Here is a 22,436-nt window from a genome sequence, read left to right as displayed (position 1 = left end):
CACTGTTAGAGTACAACTGTAGTGGAGCCCAGTCAGTTGGTAGTTACAACTGTCACTAGTTATTAGTTATAGTTATAATTGAATTTATCTAGTACAAGCTTGTACAAGTACATTTTCCCACCTCTCTGCAAGAGTAATTCATTCGGAGATCATTTTTGTTCATTTTTCTCATTCTCCAAGTTTTCTTGCGTCCACTTCATAACTTAGTTGATCTGACATCTTTCATGGTAACAAAGCTTGTTCTCGAAAAATGGCCACTCCTAAAAATCAAACTTCTGTACAATTCACTCTTGAAACCTTCTCTATTCCAGTTTTTATTCATGCTTAATGAATGTAATAGATGGTTGTTCTACTTCCCAACAATATTGGGAAAAGCTTGAAACACTTTTTAGCATCTCAAGCAAAAGTCAAGATGGAACAATTCAAAACGTAACAGAAGAGCATCAAGAAATATTCATCACCAGCAAGTGCTTATTTGCTGCAAGTTAAAGAAGATAGTGAATTCACTTGTGCGGTTGAAGGTTTAGTTTTGACAAAGGAACATATTGACATTATTCTTTATGGGTGGGATAAGAACATGATTCATTTGTAGCGTCAATTCTATCAAGATCCAATCTCAGTACTATTGAGGAGATCGAAGCCTTATTCATGGCTCAAGAAGAGTGCTTTGAAATTTACAGAACCTTAGGTCAACTTACCTCGTATCCAAATAAAAAAGACTAATCGATTTAGTGTTGTTAAATTTGATTCTCGTTTATTTTAAAATAATGATTAATAAAAGTTACATCTCGTGATGCAAATTAATCTTTAATTATTAGTTTTAGTTTTAGAATATTGTGAGAGTTATGTTCATGGAGGAAATATAAAATAGAAAAAACAATAATAACGATGTTAGTTCAATCCAATCCAAATTGTGTATTAGTATCATGTGCTTAGTTTTAAGATATGGGTCAACGGTACTTATTAGCAAGTCTTATTGGAGTGTGATGGCATGAAATAGAAAATTATCTAAAACCAAGTAACAATTCTTAAATTTTAAAATACAAATCATTTTCACAAATAAAAAATATATTACTTATTATGTTTAATTAAATTAATATTTAATTATAATAATTACTTTAATGTTTTAAGTTATCAAAAAGTAAAGTGTAAATAAAAAATATAATAGTGTGAATTCTTATAAGTATAACTTAGCGATAGTTAAGATGCGGAATATTTAAGAGAATATTAACCTCATCTTAAGGGAGTTATATACATGTTTTGGGTGTATTATAATCTTGAATTCTCTAAAGATATTTTTCAAAAAAAAAAATACTGCCATAATTACACTTGACTATAATCACTGTAGATTTGATATGCATATGATGTATGATTTATTTTAATAAATTGGGTGATTTTATATTTAATTGATTATATAATTAAAAATTGATGACAATAATAGATATAAAATATAATACTATTAAGAATAAGTCAAAAAAAATATTAAAAAATAAATATACACTAACTTATTACAAATTATTGAAAAAAAATTTATAGATAACATTAGAACATATATTAATAGAGGCATGCATTTTTTTTTTCTTCTATGTACATGTAAAAGAAAAAAAATAAAAATTCAATAATTAGCTTTAAACCAAAATAATTAAAATGAAAAAATATTAACATATATAAATATTAAGAATTTATTACTTTTGATTGAGAAGAATCATTTTCATACCGAATAACATATTCTTATTATTGAAATCAAATACATTTCATATATGAAAGGTTAGTAATTATTAAAATATTTTTATCCAAATTTTTTCTTTTATTTTGATATTTTTGTTTATTTTTATTATTTTATAATATTTCAAAAATCTAATAATGATTGGTAATTATTAAAATATTTTTATCCAAATTTTGCATTTTAATTTGATATACTTGTTTTTTTTACAATATTGTGAAAATATATAATTATTATAATATTTTTATCTAACTTTTCCTTTTATTTTGATATATTTTTATATAATATATAAATACTATAAAATATCCATTTTTTTCTTTTTTTTTGATATATTTGTTTGTTTTAAATTATTTTCGGTAGTAACTTTATATATTTGTTTGTTTTAATAATTTTCAATACTAATTTATTTTATAATATATATATATATATATATATATATATATATATATATATATATAATGGAGATTATTGGAAGGAATAAACATTTACAATAGATTTATTGAAGAGAATTTTATTAGAAATAATTATATAAGGAAATGTTATTTTATAATATTATAGAAATTTAATAATAATTAGTAATTATTTAAATATTTTTATCCAATTTTTTTTTTAATTTTGATATATATATATATATATATACTTATTTAATAAGTAGTTAGAAATCAAATCTTGACTCTTGCAAAAAGAATAAAACTCAAGTTAAAAGAAAAAGTTAAAAGAAAATATTCATCTATTTAATGTCTGTCAAATTTTTAAAAAAATTATTTTTGCGTAAAAAAAATGATAATAAATAAATAAATAAATAAATACAGTACATTTAAAAATACACACAAACTTTATGACCTAGATAGTAAAATTTTAAACACCCAAATATGAAAATTTAATTTATATTAAAAAGGAAAATGTTTAGAAAGAAATAATATTTATGAGATGGGAAGCAGCAACTCTTTTGGTAGAGATTTAATTGTGATTTTGTTACTTTACGGTATCTTTTACTGCAGGCAATCAATTTCTGATTTTGCATTCCTTAAAAACCCAACCCAACCCGTGGGTTGGGCCGGACCTGGTTGGTGGGTCGGTGGCGTGGCCTTATAACTTGCACAGTTTATTTATTTTTTATTACACTTGTCACCTTACGCTACGCACGCGGTATTTGACGGACGTTGCTTACTGTTTATAATTTGGTTAATTATCATCTCATCAGTCATCACATACGGAAGAGAAGAGAGAAGAGGGAATGAAGGTGGCAAGGTAAAATTAGAATGGCGAAGAGGGAGCGAGAGAGAGGAGTGTCGGCGTCGGAATTGAAGGACAAGTTGCGAGAATTGGTGAAGGCCATCGTGGACTCCGACGACTACACGCTTGAAGCCGCCGACGAAGCCATCGCCAGCCTTTCAGCTCTCAAGAATTTAAAGTCTCTCCATCACGCTCCCATTCCTCCTCCCCAATTTCGATGCCCCATTTCCACCCAATTGATGACCGATCCCGTTATCTTGTCCACCGGCCAGGTTACCCCTCTTTCCGATTTCAATTCTTATTTTTTAATTAATGATTTCGTCAAGCCTTATTCTGATTACTCATTAATTAATTAATGAATTAATGTGTATGCACCTGTATGTGACTATGTGTCCTGGTTTTGATGTTACTGCAGACTTATGATAGGCCATTTATTGAGAGGTGGTTGAATGAGGGGCACAGAACGTGCCCTCAGACCCAGCAGGTTCTATCTCACTCTATTTTAACTCCGAATTACTTGGTCCGAGACATGATTGTGCAGTGGTGTAGGGAGCGTGGAATTCAGTTGCCTAAGCCTGTTAAGGATGTGGACCAAGTTGTCACCAATGCAGACAGAAACCGTTTGAATTCCTTGCTCCGCAAGTTGTCATTGTCTGCTTCTGATCAGAAGGAAGCTGCCAAAGAGCTTCGCCAGTTGACAAAGCGAATGCCGTCGTTTCGAACCCTTGTTGGGGAGTCCACTGATGTCATTCCCCAGCTGCTCAGTCCACTGTCGTCGCCGGGCACTGACCCTGATCTCCATGAGGACTTGATCACCACGGTTTTGAATCTCTCAATCCATGATGATAATAAGAAGGTCTTTGCAGAGGATCCTGCTGTGATTTCTCTGCTTATTGATGCCTTAAAATGTGGAACGCTTCAAACAAGAAGCAATGCTGCAGCCGCCATTTTTACATTGTCTGCTCTTGATGACAACAAGCACATCATCGGGAAATCCGGGGCTATCAAGCCTTTGCTTGAGCTTTTGGATGAGGGAGAGCCTTTTTCCATGAAAGATGCTGCTTCGGCTGTATTCAATTTGTGTCTTGTGCATGAGAATAAAGGGAGGACCGTTCGAGATGGGGCCGTTCGGGTTATTCTGAACAAGATGATGGACCACATTCTGGTTGATGAGTTGTTGGCTATACTGGCACTGCTCTCCAGCCATCCCAAGGCTGTTGAGGAAATGGGTGATCTAGGCTGTGTTCCTTTGTTATTGGGGATTATTAGGGAGAGCACCTCAGAGAGGAGCAAGGAAAATTGTGTTGCAATTCTCTACACAATCTGTTTTAGTGACAGAACAAAGTTGAAGGAAATTAGAGAAGAGGAAAAGGCCAATGGTACACTGTCCAAGCTTGCACAATGTGGAACTTCAAGGGCAAAAAGGAAGGCTAACGGTATTCTTGAGAGGCTTAACAGATCTCCCTACTTAACTCACACTGCTTAGTGAAATTAAACCTTGAGAATTAGTAAAACCACCTCTTTGTTAATAGTTTTCTTGTGTTCTTCTGTACAAACCATCTCGGGTAGCTGTAAAAATGGGAAAGAGAAGTTCACATATTATGTACAGTAGCTTCACTTACAACCAGGATGAATGAGCAAAGTTTTTTTTACTTATTCCTTTATTTCATTTCTGTTTGATTCTTTATCCCTTTTCATAAAGCTCTTTTCTTTGTTAAAGGAACTACATTCTTCTACATCTATTTTCTCATTGCCTGACTGCCCGTGATTGATGTTTTTGCTTTCTAAATTTGTAAGTATTCTAAACTTCTTTGTCGCTTAGCTAACCAACTTTGAGTGCTGACAAAGTGTCTGTTTGTATTTTGTTAATGGCGCTACTGTATTTGTATGTGGTTTTCGTTGCTGGTAACTTGATATCTTACTGCTGAGAAAGCATAACTAATCAAAGCATGAGTGGGAGTGGGGTAGGGTCTCCTTTTGCTTTCTTTCCATCGCCAACCATTCAAGAGTGTCGGCACCGTGTTTATTGCTCTATCTTTACCGAACTTTCTATGTTTACACTTTAAAGCACCAATTAGAAGGGATTGATTGCTCATAGGTTTATGAATTCATGATATATAATATATTATGGTCACATACTTTCATCTCTAAATTGATATGAGTACTATTTTAACTTGTGCACTTTTTAATTCAAAATTATTTTTAATATACAAGTTCAGTGATAGACGCCACCATTATTGCTTTAGTGTCACCGACATTGAATAATATTCGAAGTCACTCACTCAGGAGTCAGGTCATGCATGCCTAACTTCAGATTCCAAATGATGTCCTGACTGTTGACTAATTTGCTATTCCATCGAATGTGTTGCGTTAACTTGTAAGGATTGAACATAAGCAGTGGAATGATTTGGTCACATATGATATGAATGAAGACCTGGTAGGAAATAAGGACTTGTCGGGCTAAATGGTATTAGTACTACTGATATACTAGTACCTTTCTATAATAATGTTCTTTGTACCTAGAGCTTTTATTTCATTCGTTAGTCGAAACGATAATGATTACTTAAATAAAATAACATGTGCTATTACTCTCGCTTCTATCCTAGGTTTGCTGCAAAAGGTTGGTAAATAGAGTGCTTAGTGACAGAATTCTATGTGTAAGTCCAAAAGGATGGCTGGTTTTTGGTTCGATTACATTGACTTTTAACCTTAGTTTAAGAGCAATTTTAGTTAGAGTAACTTATCAATAAGGAACCGTTGAATGTAAAGTATCCTCAGAGGAGTTCATGTGAACCGAAAAATATCAGCAAACAGAAAATTGTATAGAACAAAAATTAGACACAGTTTCATATATTTATAGATGTATTTTTTGTGTTGGTCTCCAATTTTGACTTTAATTTCAATAATTCACGTAATAAAATATTGTTAAAAAAATTATATAAATCATTGAGATAAAACAATGATTTTAATTGGAGAAAAATACAGAACAGTACCTAAGGCTGTGAATAAATTTTGTCCATTTGTATAAGTAACAAGTGCTTATGCAGTTAGTTACATGGGTACCATTGATGTTTAAATTTGAAAAATAGTAATGCATATTTGTTGCACGTTACTCTTCTCTCGCATTACTTGTCCTCACACATTACCTTCAATAAAATAATTATAAAATTGTCAAGATTTAAAAAAAAAAAAAATGTATGGATAATATTAAAGTAAAGTTGGAAAGTAGACAAGTGCAGATGGAGAGGAATTTGGAAGGTCCTTTTCGTGGGCACTATAAAACGCCACCCACTGCCCCCAAAAAGCTGTTATTTCGTGACGGAGTCCTTCACGGGCTCCACAACGCTTGTTCCAAAGTAAACCATGAACACCATTATTGTTGGCTGAAGCAATAAATGGCTATTTTTATGGAATCTTAAGTAATGGAAGGCTCTGTCGCTTTTTGGCTACTGTCTAGGAGATAATGATAACGTGCACTACGACAACCATAGCTATCAACCTCACTTGAAGTTGATGTCTTGGAATCTTGTTCAATTCCTGTGACCCATTTAATTATGTCTTTCTGGAGTTTATAAATTGATCTTTCGTATCATCTAAGCTAAACATTCTTCATTTCAAAAGTACATGAAACACGATCAAATTAATACTACTATACAATTATCATCAAACCCTTATTAATATATAAAAAGATACTCGTATTAGTATTCGTTTATTTTAAGTGGTCCTTAATTACAGAGTGGACGCGCGTCCTTCTGAGATTGACAAGCAAACACAAAAATGCCCCGCCAATATCATAATAAGGTTTTCCACTTTTTCCTCTCTTTCTCATACGTGATTTTCATCAATATCTTAATATCAGTTTCCTAAAGGCATGACAATGCACACTAACTTCTGATTCTGGCTCACCAATTCCCAACTATCCAGTGCATGTTCTGTTCTCCACACCATTTTTTCTTTTACTCTCCTCCCATAATTGTCCTAGGTTGTTGTATAAGTATATATCAACATAAGTTATTAAGTAGATGAAAGATAATCAGTAGAGTCATTACTAATTCCATCTCATAATAAGTCTGGTCTTATGTTTTATTTACAGATAACAAGAAAAACTAATAAAAAATCAAAAATACAAATTTTCTAATAAAATATTATTAAGAGTATAAAAGAAAAGCAATTAATATTATATTAAAAAATTATAACAACACTTATTTTGTGAAAAGAATAAGAAACGGTGAAAAGAACGAGGCATCATGATCTTCATCTGTTTGGTTTCCAACTTCCAAGATGGCCATGGATAGGTTAACTTAATTGAATCGTTAGGTGAAAGCGCGTCGAGACTATTTAAGGAAATTATTATGACCTCAAGTTAAAGCAAAAATAAGAAAACACAAGAAAGCGTTGAAAAAGACACATTAGACAGAAATAGAAAGAAATTATATTGATACTGTAACAATACGGACCCAATCCAGTCATAAGAGTTCAAACTACAGGCCCACTTAGCCTTGGTTCCGGAAAAATTATTAAGGTTAATTATTTTCAAGATCGTGAAACTTGAGAATGTGATATTTTCTTGGCATAAGCTTTGAATAAACATTCTCGTATATGGTTAATATATTTTCAAGAATATAAAATATTCTCCTTCTTTTCGTAAATGAAATATAAAATATTTATATTTATCTTCTCATTCCCATTTTCCCTTATCTATCAAATAAGTCTTTAATAAATTTAATTTTGTACACTTTCTTTTTTCTACAAAAAAAAAAAAAAAAATCACAACTGCATTTTTAAGATTTAAATCCCAGACTAATTATTTGATCAAAACAATCATACACACCCATTAATTTGTACACTTTAAATTAATAGGACCATCTGCATGACTTAAAGTATACTATACAAATATGTCTAATAAAAGGTAATTTAAAATAATATTTTATATTTTTTATCAACTATGTGTAATTAAACCATACTATTAGTCTCTTGTCCAATGAATCAAAAGATACTTATATAACATGATAAAAAATACATTTTTTTATAAACTATCACTATTTTCTTTTTATCAGAGATAATCTTGTTTGAATTAAATAAAATTAATATCTTACTAAAATTTAAAGCAATTTTAATAAGAGATAGTCTTTTATTTTGTGTAGATAAATAATTTTTCAATAAATATATATGAAAAACTAATCTTATTTTATAAATTAAAATTTTAATTTATATATAAAAAATATTTTGTTTTTCTTTTCTTCCATGAATTGTGATAAACTTATATGAGGAAAACCTTATTCAAAAACTATTGAATACCAATTGAGATGCTACACTAAAGTAACTCATTTTTATTTATTTTTTGTTTAAGGCTCACTTATACTTCAACGTCATATAAAATATACTTTTAAAAATTAAATAGTGAGATCGATTTGAGATTTTTTAATTGTTAAATTATCTGAGTTATTTAAAGTAATAAAAATATAGATCAATCATGATACATTATTAATGTAAAAGTTTACATTATCAATCAATTAAAAATTAATGTTAATATAACTTTTAAGTGAACTTAAATTCTAAACATTATCAATCAATTAAAAATCAACATTAATTCAACTTTTTAAAAATAATTATTATCAAAGTCAATAAATATACTTACATAAGATGAAATGTGATCAAATAGTATTATAAAATTAATTTATATTGTTAATATATAATTTTTTTTTCTATAAAAGACATGATTTTAATAAAATAAAATATTATTTGTGCGGACTCGAAAATGTTACATCATTAAATATGCTCAAAGTTACATTTTCATCACATTTTCTTTTTAATTCGCATAATTAAACTTGGTATAAAAAAATTTATAATAATTCTCACAATTTATTTAACCAACTAACTTACAATCTCTTGATCACATCACATCTTTGTATATAAATTAGAATAATTATATTGAATTAAAATATTTTCAGAGACTATCCTTTCAGTGACAATATTTTTATTGAATTCATTCGATAAAAGCATTTTTAAGAAAATTTTCTCAATCTTTCCTCTCTTTCAAATTCTTTTAAATTTTAAATTAAATTTTAATATTTTTAAAAATTATCAATAATTAAAAATAGCATTGTATTGTATTAAAAATTAGATTCATTATATCTATTGATCCCCAATTTTTCTTTATATTTTTAAATAGGTCCCTAAATATAAAAAAAATTATAATTGAATTTAAAAAAATTTCCTAAACTCTAAACGTAAAAAAATGAAAATTAACTCAATATTGTATCAATAAATTTTCTCTCCTATTTTTATAATTTGTAAAGTAGAAAATTTGAGGATTTATTGAAAATATATATATTTCTATTATATATATTATTATATAGGCATACAGTTATCTATTATTAATTTATGGTATTTGATTTGTAAAATTCATCATTATTCTATATTCTTTAATATGTATAACACAAAGTCAAGTTTTTCCCCCCTTCAATTTCTAATTTATTATCTTCTTACTTATTTTTTTAAAAAATTTATAATTGAAATATCTAATTTAAATAAATAAAATAAACTCTTGATCTTGGTGATATATGTTATGTATGCAAGTCATTGGGGCTAATAGGGATCTAAATACAAAACTTAGATGAAAAAAATAGGGACCTAGTAAAAAAAAAAAAGCTAAGAAAACTATTTGATATGAAAATTTTGTGTCAACATGTTCTACTATATTTTGAAATGGTCGAAGTTAATATTTATTTTCTAAAATAATTAAATATAAAAAAAAAGATAATTTTTTTTTTATAAATTCTTTTAAAAATTGGAGTCATTAAAATTGGCCTAACGTGATAATTTATTGAATTTAACTAAACTAGATTAAACTCTTTCTCTCGAGACTTCAAAATATTCAAACTGATTTAACTTAATAGGTTAAATATAGTAGCATGTAAAAGTATTAATAGAAAGTTACTCAACTTATTTAGTATAATATTTTATTTTATTTTTTCTTATAAAAATATTTTTTTGGCAAAAAAAAATGTGAGTAAATGAATTTGGCATTTCTAAATTATAATTTTTTTTAATGGAATTCATAATATTTTCCAAATTTTTTGTGATTAAAACCCATGATTAAGAGAATAAAAATATATTCTAAATTTTGTTTAAAGATGATATATTTAAGTTTCTGGTTTTTTTTTGGATTTTTTAAAACAAGATTCCTAATTATGAGGCTATTAACAACGATTATGAGGCTTATTAACGCTTAAAATACTGGTTAAAAGAAAAATAAAATGAAGAAATGAATAAGATTAGAAGGCATGACAATTCTGATTAGCTGCTAATAGACTTGTAAACTAAAGCAAACGTATAAGCTTTCAACACCAATGTTTCGTTAAGCCATAGACATCTCAAAAGCTCAACAGAGGTCAGAGACCCATATTTCTTTTAATTAATTAAATGGATACAAAAATTCATAAATTAGTTGAATTTAGTTGTTAAAGTTTTTGGGCAAAAGCGCAGAGCGCAAATCAGCAACGTCAATCTCCTCAATGTTCTCGGGTTTGTAGTAACCAGTAACAGGATCTGGCACCCACGAAACCTTGTATGTCGATGTTCCTTTCTCTTCCCCTGGCTTGGATGTCATCTTGCTGCTTCTGCTCATGGAACCCACTCCTCCCCTTGTTGCTACCGAATACCCGCGTCTGTTTATAAATCATCTCATTAATTCACTACTTAGTACTTAACAATCATATCATTGTACAATTGAAAAATGATTTAAAATTTTAAATATATGGTACCTGGAGAGAGCCTGAGAGAATCTATCTAGGATGAGAGCAGAGAAAACCTTGGAGTTGGTGAAAGAACGAGCCATTTGTGATTAAATTGGGTTCAACTGGGGAAAGCTTACTTGTTTGAAAAGAATTTATGTAACAAATCAAAAAAATAAGCTGGCCAGAGTGTGTTTTAATTTGAGAAGAGATAGGGTGATTATATATAGAGAGAAGAGGCGTATGTAAAGAGAAGAAGACAAGACATGAATAGGCTTCAGAAAATGAAGTTTATGTGGAAGCCTTTGGTTTGGTGCCACCTGGATGCTGGTAAATTCGTAGAAACTGGTATAAGGAATAAAGGTGGCAAGACTTGGTCTTAGAGTCAATGGCGGTGGATGAATGAGCTAGTGAGATGAACCTGGTCATGCTTTTCACTTTGACTCACATCTTTTCTACAATCTATTCATTAGTTCTCCCACTATGCAATGCATGAATTATATGTGCACAATCAATGGTTGTTACGCATCTTTACAAGTCCAAAATTTTAGAGAACCTTCCTAACACTCTGTTCTAACTCTGTCTCTTTTGACCATTCAATGCAAGTTGAACTTAAATCAGTACTAGGGTGCTTTTATGGTCAACTTATTAAGACCATCTTTTCTCAAATTACTAAATGAGTCTGATAAGTAATTTCACATCCTTACATTTTAACAATTATTTATTTATTCAGTAATAATTATCTTATTTATATTATAAAATTAAAGATATTTTTAAATTTATTGTCTTCACTTTTAATATTCATTTATTTTAACTAATTCTTCAAACCAGTAATTATAAATATGAATAGAATATGTCAAATTTTAAATATTATTTTATTGTTTAACATATTTAATTTAATTAATAAAACAAAATTAGGCTTATACTTATAAAAATTTGTTAGATTTAATATTGATTTTTTATATAAATTTATTTATTTACATTGGTAATGTATTATTTATTTATATTGATAATATATTTATATTATCAATATAAATAAATAAATTTATAAAAACAAGTATCAATATTTTTTATCACCTCACTTAACTGTTTTACATATCACATTTATACAAAATTAAGAAATTGCAAATAAAAAATCTAACACTTGCATTTATTGTATATTTTGTAAATGAGTGCATATAAAATGGTCCTTTAATAGAAAACGGTTCCTTTTTATTTTTTCTTTGTAATATTGTATATGTAATTTTGAGATCACTTCATGTATAACGTGTATTTGAGTTTGTTATCATAATTATTTTAGTTTGTTAAATTAGGAGTTAGATATTTAAAATATATCAAATAATATATAAGAAATATTTTTTAAAATTTTTTTAGATAAGCATAAGATTACCTTTTTTTTTTATTAAATTTTAATGATCTGTGCGTGATTGTACATTAATATATATGAGTGTGCATGAATTGTTCCCGTAAAAAGAACATTTTTTTTGTGACATTGTATATACTAAAATTTAATATTATTGAATAAATTATTTTTTATCACATAAATTAAAAAATAATTCACAATAATATATAAAAAAAATATAAAATATAAAAATATTGAAATTATCATTAATCTCCCTACATTATAAATGTGGTGATTTTTAACTCCTTTTCTTTCTCATCTTTAATCTCTCTTTTCTTTTCTTTTCATGTTTTCTTTTTTTATTGATCCCGTTCTTTTTTCTTTCATGTTTTCTTTTTTTATTGATCACGCAGCAGCGACATTATTTATATTATCATCACCATACTAAGTCAATAAAAACTAAGTGAAACATAGTGAATCAAACTGAATTTCAAATTCGTATTATCATTATTTAAGGAGACATTAATAAATGAGTAAAAGTCATAAATTTTAGGGGAGAAAATGATGCCCATATGAACCTTTACACAGGAAAAAGATGAATCTTACACAACAAAGAAAAGAGAATTTGTGGCTGGTGGGTGAGGAAGAAAGAAAACTGCACCAAGTGATTACCCAAATGCATGTGTTAAGAAGGTCAAAGCCATAATTACGAATGATAATATAAAAGATAAAACAAATATAACAAAATATCTATATAAAAAAAAAAATCATGCATACCAAGAGAAAAAGTTATTGTGAACATAATAAATTCATGCAAGACAATGTGCCAACAACAAATAAGAGTGTTGTTTTAAGAGTCTTTAAATTTATTTTTAAAAATTTAATTCTGAAAAGTTAAAATATAAACACTTTCAGAAATAAGTTTTATAGCACTTTTCAAAAATGAGTTTGAAGAATATGAATATTTTACTAAATAAAAACATAAAATATACGTTTAGTAATATTAGGAGATACACCTTGCAATAGGGTACGTATATGGATTTGAGTCCGCGGATCAGTCCGTAAGTCCGTGGATTTCGTGGATAACGGACCCGTTTTTTTCAAATCCATATGATTACATCTAATTTTTTAGCCCGGCTTGTTAAGTCCGCGGACTTGGCAGATTTAATCCGCGGGCTCGCGGGTTAGTCCGCCGACTTCACATTTAATATTTTTAAATATTATAATTTTAATATTAAGTTGTGTATTTAATTTTTTAAAATTATTATGACATTAAAATTATGTTTAGTTGATATATATTTGTCATTTGAATTATTTTTATGACATTTTAATGTTTTTATTATTGAAAGTTTGTTACTATTATTTAAGTATTTGTAATTATTTTTATTTTAATATTTTAATATTTAGTATTTTAAACTATTTTAACTATTGATAAATTTTAGTATGATAAAATTTAGCTTATAAATAAAAAATATTTTTTTCTTCTAATTTTATGTATTTTTATTTTTAAAAATTTATTTTTTTAACCATTATTTAGGCCCGCAGACCAGTCCGTTATCCGCGAATTTTGACGGGCCGGATACGGACTTAATAAATAAGTCCATTTATTTTACGAACCAGACTTATCCGGCCTGTATAAAATGCAGGTTTTACGGACCGGGCCTTAAACGCGCTGGACTAGTGCGTATACCCACCCCTACCTTGCAATAATAACCAAGATTTATTAACAGAAATTGGGCCAAGCAGATGAAACCGGTCCAGGATGATTAAAGCCCAATTATTTTGCAGCTACCCCGCCGTGGCTTAGGGTTTTACTTTACCCCGTCCTGGAACTGGAAAACCAGAGTCAGTTGGAGAGTGCAAAATGTCTGAAGTCAATGCCAGCCCTGAAATCCCTCAAAACAACACTATCTACATCAACAACCTCAACGAGAAGATTAAGATTGATGGTACGCTATTTATTCCCTGTTTCCGCGATTTCAATTTCAATTCATTATTCATTATAGTATACATTCTTTGAATGCAGAATTGAAGAAGTCTTTGAAAGCCGTATTCACTCAGTTCGGAAAGATACTCGAGGTGTTAGCTTTTAAAACCCTCAAGCACAAAGGTCAAGCTTGGGTGGTCTTTGAGGATGTCTCTTCTGCTTCCAATGCTCTGAGGCAAATGCAAGGTTTCCCCTTCTATGACAAGCCCATGGTACCGTATCACATGCTCCTTTACATCTTCTATTTCACTTTTCAACTCCAATATTCTTATCTATAAATACAACTATCCTCAATGACAAGGATCCATTGACTATAAATACAGTCATAGTTAATTTAACATAGACTCCTCGGTGGGTTATCATTTTGTGTCAAATTAACTATGCTTTAGTTTATGGGGTCTCAAGGATACATCTCATCCTCAATAGGTCATGAGGGAAAATTGTTATTGTAATTTTATCGAACAACCTTTAATTATTAGTTCGGGAGTCAATCAAATCAGATTTTATATTTACGTAGCAGTGTAGCACCAAAAGAGAGGGAGGATTTTCTGTGAGATGGTCTGTCACTCTGTCTTCATGATGTGGCATTAGGAAATTGATAATTATTTCCATCTGAATGTTCCCAGGCTATGCATATTGCTTATACCATTGTCTGTTGCAATAATGGTTACTTACTTTCTATTGCTGGAGCTATATTTTAATTGGTCATATACGTGGTTTCACCTGTTAATCTATGATATGAATATGATTCCATAGTCTTGCTGGCTTGACCCAATTGATGTTTAGCAAATCTCTAGTAGAACTGTTTTCTCGTTAGTGTGTATCCATTTTGCCTCGCATGCTGAAATAGAACTTTGACTCTAATCACCTAGTCAAATAAAAAGTTAGTATAATTCATTTTAGAAGTGAATTTTATTGTAATCATGTATCTCATTTGTATTTTTTTTAATGAAAGCTCTTATATTTTCTGTTTTAAATTTTTTGGAAAAAGGAACTGATTGATCCAAACAACTTGCTTCTTTATTTTACTTCATCTCATTACTTTCTTCTGTTGATTATATAATGCAGTTTTCTGTCAATTTGTGACAGTCTATAGAACTTATCCTTTTCAAGAAATTGAATTTGATATTGCTATTTATCCAGAGAATACAGTATGCAAAGACCAAGTCTGATATAGTAGCCAAAGCAGATGGTACTTTCGTTCCTAGGGAAAAGCGTAAGAGGCATGATGACAAAGGTATAGCACTTTTTAAGCTCATGCCCAACAATGACAATAAGATCCAATAGATTCCATGCAACTGTCTCCACCTTGAAAATCAAAGGATTATTCTGTTTCTTGGGATATTCTCTCCCCTTGAAAATATATTATTCTTTTTCATGCAACTGTCGCATGGCTTTTATGGTTCAAATGAATTTCATGATTTTGTAATTGATAATATTGAATAAGGAAGAGTTGTAATAAACATTATATCTGACTCCATCCTGCCTTTAGGCTCCAACGGCATGTGTAGTTATTTTATGGGCCATGTAATTTTATGTTTTATTTAATGCATTACATAATCAATAAACAATTGCGTTATAGGGAAGTGTGACCTTTTTACATTTTGTGATAATTTTTATGTTTCTGTCCGCAAGAGACAGGCTTATTCCATACTGGTGAGCATCTAGATGCAACACTTGTGCTGAAAACCTGTGTAGTATGGACCATACAAGTGTTCATGTTGTTACACACAATATATTCAACGAACAACTTTACATGGAAGTAACCTGGTTAAGTTTTCTTGCAGGCAAAAAACGGAAGGACCAACATGATGCTAATTTAGCTGGAATGGGCCTAAATCCAGCTTATTCTGGTGCTTATGGTGCAACACCTGCTGTAAGTTTCTTCTGCTGTTGTAGTTTTTGTGGGGGGGAGGGGGTCAATCATCAATGGTCATGTTATAAAGACTTACTAATATGCTAGTAAAATGTCTCCTTTAAATTTAGCACCTTTAGAGTTTGTTGTCTTACAGTAATTTGTCTCTAACAGGAAAATGTTTTCTTTTCAGCTTGTCGGTTTGCCTTCAATTATTTTTTTGATTTTCTGATAGATGCCTTCAAATATAGGAGAAAATGTTCTTTTAGTAGAAAATGAGACTGGGAGAGATATTGTTATCATCTATAGAAATTATGGCGAGATGAACACTAAAAACTTCGTTTCATATTCCTTCTGGTCACCATGTTTACTTAGTTTCTCTTTCTTATGTATTTGTTGTTCAAGCAATTTCTCTAACATAGAGTCTACCGCAGATACCCTATCCAGGTGGTGCAAAATCTATGGTACCTGAGGCACCTGCACCTCCAAATAATATTCTCTTTATTCAAAATCTTCCCAATGAGTCCACTCCGATGATGCTGCAAATGCTCTTTCTCCAATATCCTGGATTCAGGGAAGTTAGAATGGTTGAAACAAAACCAGGAATTGCCTTTGTGGAATATGGAGATGAGATGCAATCCACAGTGGCTATGCAGGCGCTGCAAGGTTTCAAGATAACCCCACAAAACCCTATGTTGATAACTTACGCCAAGAAATAGATAGTGGTTTCCTGAACTTATGGTATGAGAAGGGGAGGAATCACATTTTCAGCAGAGTTGTTAATCCATTTAACGCAGTGGTGTATCTTAATTGGTATCTAGCTTTGATTTGGGCAGCCTGATTCGTGTGTAGTTAGGGATAATAACTGACATTTTTATACAAATATGTATTTAATAAATTACTAGCTGGTTCAAATTTATCTGTTACAAAATTATTTTACTTTTTCTAGGATTGTCATTTGTCTTGCTTTCGCCTTATTTGATGAATTTCCTGCAATCATTTACTGGGCGAAGTTCAACAAGTAAACACACGATGCCTTCCTTGTGTAACTATGTAATCATTTTGCTTTATCTTCTTGTAAGGTGATATCTCTGCTTAATTTTTGAAATTTTGGTGTTTTATTTGTCCCTACATTGGCCAAGAGTAGAATTTAATAGTGAAAGCTTTTTCAATGTCTAACATAAATTCTAAAAGCGGAGAATTTGGATTTACTGCAGTACAAAATTATGTTCTTCGTGTTTGTACAAATAAATTTTTGTTTATATATATGAAGATCAAACAACATGCTTTTGTGAGTACACCTGTTTTTTTTTTATCTGCATAAAATATGTAAGCTGTTTTTTTCGCTCTGTATTGTCAACTGTTAACATAAGTAGTGCTTGACTATGTAAACTGTGTATAAATGTAGTACCCATACGAAAGAACAAAAAAAAGGGTGCTCTGTAGCTTATGTTCATCCAATAAATTCACTTTAAATTTTTGTACCGGTATACCCTATGCAAGCCACGGGCATAGGGTGCCTTGATTCCAGTCCCATGTTCCCCGTCTTCTGGTCTCTACTCTATGGATGTTGGCGAATAAGGAGGGGCAATTTTCTTTGATATTAATTGGTTTCATTAATCAAAGAGTTGGTCCGTATCAGTGGCCAAGAGGGTAAACAGAATGAGGTAATGGTATTGACTCGATACTATCATGGCTATTAAATAAGTCTTTGTTCACATGTGACTAGGTTCTGATTCGGAGCAAATAAGTTTAAAGATTTTTTCAGTTCTCAAGTTTAATGGACAAGGAAGGAGGCACCTTTTTGTTGGGTTAATGTTCCTTTTTCTGAAGCATAGTCAAAAACACACATCAAGTGCCGTAGAATTTTAGCCGTTTGGGAGCATGGTTGAGTTTCACATGTGTTTGAACAATAAGGGTGTGTGACCAAATAAAGCTTTTACTGCATATCAAGTGTAGGATGCACACGCCAACATTTAAGTCCTTAGATTTGACAATGATCTCATCAAGAATCTATGTTCTTCACCCACAAGATAGAGCATGGCGATTTTAAAGTGATAACAGTACCAAACCATCTTTTAAATGACACAAAAAACTTGCTCTTCCTTACATTGACCTTATCAACTCTTTAATGCATCAGACATAAGTGCTCATCTAAAATTAGGCATCCACTGTGACAAACAAGCACCATTGCACTTTGTTTTTTAACCTTTGCGCACATTTCAACTTATATGGCAATGGAGGATTCACCAAATCGAAATGATGGCCGCGTATGTGTAGAAACTCCTCACTAATATTTAAGCCAATGTCGCACGGCACAGATTCTCGCATGCTGTGAACTAGTCTTCGCAATATGCTCAGAACATTGTCTGGTCACGAATAATTAATTTGCATTAAAGGTGAATCACAAGTCCATTGCAAAGAATAATGAGCATTGATTAATATTATCCCCTAACAAGAAAAATGCAAATGTATAACAAACCGTGGTTGTGCTTGCTGGTGTGGAAGTTGTATCCTTCACAGCGAGTGTTGATTATTAACTTTTTCTGCTCTCGGATATTAATGCACCCTTTGAAATTGTTGTAGTGAAGCCTCTGTTAAACCACCAAAAACTTTGGGGGAAAAGGTAAGGACCTATTACATATAGGGAATGATATCTACCTAGGGAGCCTCCCAACTTTCTCTAAAACTCCTACAAGTGCACACATCACACATGCACATGCCATACTCAAAAACTTGCACCCAACACGCAAAGCCTAGGTGCACTCATACATTATTCTTCTCCCCCCTCCTTGCACCATCCAATTCTTCATGAACGGAGACAAAACAAAAGGCAACGTGGGACCCAAAATTCTTGATCCAAAGGATGGCATTTGATTTAGTACAAGGAAAAACTTGCCTCCTTGCTGCAGTGAACATCAAATGAATAAAGGACTTCTTGTTGGCTTTCTTATTACACATACATGTACATTAGTACTCCTCCTTAGCCTTTAAGAACCAAACACATTAGTGTATAATATGATCTTCGTTTATATTATCAAATAAAAAAAATATACTAACTTGTCTGTGCTGAATTTTAGGAGGAGAATTTTGCAGTTTACTTTTTTTATGAAATTGAAGCAGACAAGACTCTAGTTGGGTTTCCTTCAATATAGCAGCTACCTGTTTGTACTGGCATGACGGTATGGTGTGACACAGTTTTTTTTCTTTAATTATTATTTTTTCTCCAAAGGAAGACCTGAATTTCACTCATTGTTCCTTAGATGACTCTATTTTCTCTCTCTAAAGTTGCAGCTATAAATATTGAGGCTTTCCCCGAGTCTAGTTCAACTTCCATGAAGCTCAAGGCGACATGTTCCTTACTGGTTGAGAAACTCCTCGTTGGAGAAGCAGGGCACGTGCAAGTGTTTTGGCTCTCAAATGCCACTCAATCTTTGCACGTGCTCCCCTTCTCCAACACGGGTTCCTCCTCCTTGTGCTGTTTCTCCAACATTAATTGTGAGGTAATTGCTTTTATCTCCTCCTGCTCCTATATATCCTTGTTCCTACGTAAAGTTATGCAATTTGCATCTTCTGAAGCATGTCACTTTCAAATTGAGGTTTCCAATAACTATAGAGGGAAAACTTGACAAATCACTACTAACAACTTGCATACTAAAGAAGGGTGTCTCATGTATGAACACATTTACATTTTACATTTTGGAGTCTTGGACTGAAAGTTAAGGTAATGTAATAACTGAGCGCCAGACTTATAGTGTAATGCATTACAAACATATACATGAATATTTCAAAGTGTGGAGCAGCACATAACACAGCAAGACTTGTGGTGTGATCGAAACTTTTTAAAGGACTCATCTCAAAACCCGTTTAAAATTTCTCTTCACCAGAATTTAGTATTACAAATCTTTTATTTTTAATTAATGAAAATTTCGAAATATAAATTTTTAAATAATTGTAAAACATATTTGACCATTATTTATTTTAAATAGAAATAGTATGTTTATGATTAATTAATATGATAAATTTTAGTAATTTTATAATTAAATATTTTCTGAAGTTTTATTCTTATTTTCAATTTAAAGTTCTTAAGAGTTTTTTATAATTAAGATTTTTTAATATATATTTTCTTCTATCAAACATGATTTTTTTTTATCCTCATGTCACTTTCTTGTGAATTGTTAATACCAAATGTTAAGAGATTTCGATAAAAGGCTAAATTTAAAAAAATATATATATTATTTCAAGATTTAATTGATATTTTAGTTCCTATAATTTTTTTATCGCTTTACAAATTTTTCTAATAAAAAAATGTAAGTTTTAGTTCTGTTGTTAATATCTATACTAACATGGCTACCGTCAATATCACTAAAAAAAATGATGGTGTAAAATCACTATATAATTTTAGCGAGTGTTAAACCACTAAAAATTTCTTCTATTACATTTTTTTTTGTCATCTATTACAATTTCAACTACATGTGACATGCCCTAATACGTAGATAATTTAATTGAATCATTGAAAGAAACTTTCTTCTCAAATGACTTAGATGAACTATTCATATTTTGATATAGGCTGATGAGTGGACCTTTACCACTATTCCTTGACCCAAATCTAGATGATACATATGATGTAACCCTTGATAAGGCTAGAGCTTGCTCCAAATATGTATACCCTTTGATGAAATTCTATTAGAGCAGTCTTTGGTTTTCCTCTCTCCCATTTTCACGTTGTTGCTACTTTGACTATCTAAAGAGCTTTCGAAGATAGTTGTTTCAAATTCATCACTGTCATCCAATGTGGCAATAGAAGATGACAAGAATGGAATCTGTATGAGCAGATTGTGGTTTTCTTTCTTCTTTTTGTAGAACAATTTTAATTTTACACCTGACAATAAATTTTGTAGGAGTTTTACACTACCAGAAATATTTTGTAGTAGTCTAACATCAATAGTTGTGTTAACGATGGCTAAAGCTTAACTTATATGCATGTGTAGGGACTAAAAGTTACAACGTTTTCGTATAGGAAAAAAATTATGAAGTAAGAACATGTGTAAGGACCAAAATATCAATCAAACCTTATTTTAATTTTTTATATTATGTTAATATTCTCATGCTAAAATAGTTCTAGAATTAATGTTTCTTTAATGTTAAAAAATGAATTTCCTTTTGAAATATTGAAAAAACAACAAATTAAAAACGAACACGCTGCATTAATTAGTAGATAATTTTGTTTTTTTATATATTTATTTGAAGAGGTCAACTTCTTAATAAATCACAGTATTATAAGAGATTGATCTTTAATTAGCTTTTGAGTAGAAAATACTTTGATTTAACGAACAAATATCTTTCTTTACTATATATATTTTTTAAAATAAAAAACTTGTATGAACACAATTTTTGTTTTACATATTTATACTTTGATACATTATAATAAATTAATTTAAATTGGTGAAAAAGAGACATCTTCTAACTCTATTAATTTTATTTATAAGTGATATAAAATAAAATATAAAAATAATAAAAGTTACAACATGTAAATAAAATGAAATATGTATAATTAATTAAGAGTAGAATAGTTTTGAACAAAAAAATAGAGAGCAAAGGTAGTTAGTGTAGTTCTTATTAATAGAGTAAACAAATATTTTATATACATTTTTTAGTTTTACCTTTTAAGAGATATATTGTGAAAAAAATATCTAGAAAAAAGTAAAAATTAAAGAAAAATATCTTTTATATATTGTCATAGATTAGTTAATAATGTTCATTATATTTAGGGAGTCTATTGAATTAGAATTTCAAAAAAAAAAATTTAAAAATATATCATAAAAAGGTCTTGTATATTCAATCAATATTTTTTAATATAAAAAAATTATGTGATATTTAATTAAAGTAATTAATTTTTTTTAGGAGTATATCAAAATTTAGTAATATTCAATTAAGATAATCAAAATCTTTTGGAAGTACATAATAATTTTGTGATATTTAATTAAAAAAATTTCACTTAAAAAAAGTTTATTGATATTTAAAAATATAAATTTTTTAATAAATTATTTTGATGGGTTAATTTTGTGAGACATTTTAGTAAAATTTATATATAATTTACTCATCTAATGATCTCACAAAAATTATTGCAATTTCGTATGTTTTTTTTTTATTTCTCTCTTCTTCTTTTTTTTTTTTTTATCTTTTTTCTTCTTTCTCTTCTCTATCTCATCTTCTTTTTTTTGTCTCTTCCCCCCCCCTCCCCCTCTCTCATTTTCTCTTTTCTCTCTTTTGTTCTCCTCTCTCTCTCCCCCTTCCATCTCACCTTCTCTCTCTCTCTCTCTCTCTCTCTCTCTCTCTCTCTCTCTCTCTCTCTCTCTCTATATATATATATATATATATATATATATATATATATATATATCTTTCTAATCTCCCTCTATTTTCATGTATTTTCTATCTCTCTTGTTCATCTGTCATTTTTTTCCTCTCTATATTTTTTTTCTTATCTTTTTTATTTTATTTTATTTTTTATTTCACCTATCAATATTTTTTTTGTATTTTTATATATCAGTATT

General features: G+C 29.9%; 3 protein-coding genes across 3 annotated transcripts; 2 read left to right on the top strand and 1 right to left on the bottom strand.

The window, feature by feature from the left end:
* Positions 1-2,870: 2,870 nt before the first annotated feature.
* On the top strand, positions 2,871-4,615 carry LOC109795730 (U-box domain-containing protein 9). The gene is made up of 2 exons (XM_020355252.3): positions 2,871-3,231; positions 3,375-4,615. Exons 1-2 carry the CDS (start codon positions 2,986-2,988, stop codon positions 4,443-4,445), a joined length of 1,317 nt encoding a protein of 438 aa, XP_020210841.1. The 5' UTR covers positions 2,871-2,985; the 3' UTR covers positions 4,446-4,615.
* A 5,616-nt stretch (positions 4,616-10,231) lies between these two features.
* LOC109797621 (indole-3-acetic acid-induced protein ARG2) lies at positions 10,232-10,904 on the bottom strand. The gene is made up of 2 exons (XM_020357722.3): positions 10,726-10,904; positions 10,232-10,629 (listed from the first exon to the last, which is right to left on the bottom strand). Exons 1-2 carry the CDS (start codon positions 10,797-10,799, stop codon positions 10,416-10,418), a joined length of 288 nt encoding a protein of 95 aa, XP_020213311.1. The 5' UTR covers positions 10,800-10,904; the 3' UTR covers positions 10,232-10,415.
* Positions 10,905-13,790: 2,886 nt separating this feature from the next.
* On the top strand, positions 13,791-16,827 carry U1A (spliceosomal protein U1A). Its single transcript, XM_020355315.2, has 5 exons — positions 13,791-13,986; positions 14,064-14,236; positions 15,168-15,261; positions 15,812-15,900; positions 16,314-16,827. Exons 1-5 carry the CDS (start codon positions 13,902-13,904, stop codon positions 16,596-16,598), a joined length of 726 nt encoding a protein of 241 aa, XP_020210904.1. The 5' UTR covers positions 13,791-13,901; the 3' UTR covers positions 16,599-16,827.
* The last annotated feature ends 5,609 nt before the right edge of the window (positions 16,828-22,436 follow it).

The sequence above is a fragment of the Cajanus cajan genome, chromosome 6 (assembly GCF_000230855.2).
Source record: "Cajanus cajan strain Asha chromosome 6, NIPB_CcT2T_4, whole genome shotgun sequence".
Lineage (NCBI taxonomy): Eukaryota > Viridiplantae > Streptophyta > Magnoliopsida > Fabales > Fabaceae > Cajanus > Cajanus cajan.
The sequence above is the reverse complement of the archived record's forward strand: the minus strand, read 5'-3'. Positions and strand labels throughout refer to the sequence as shown.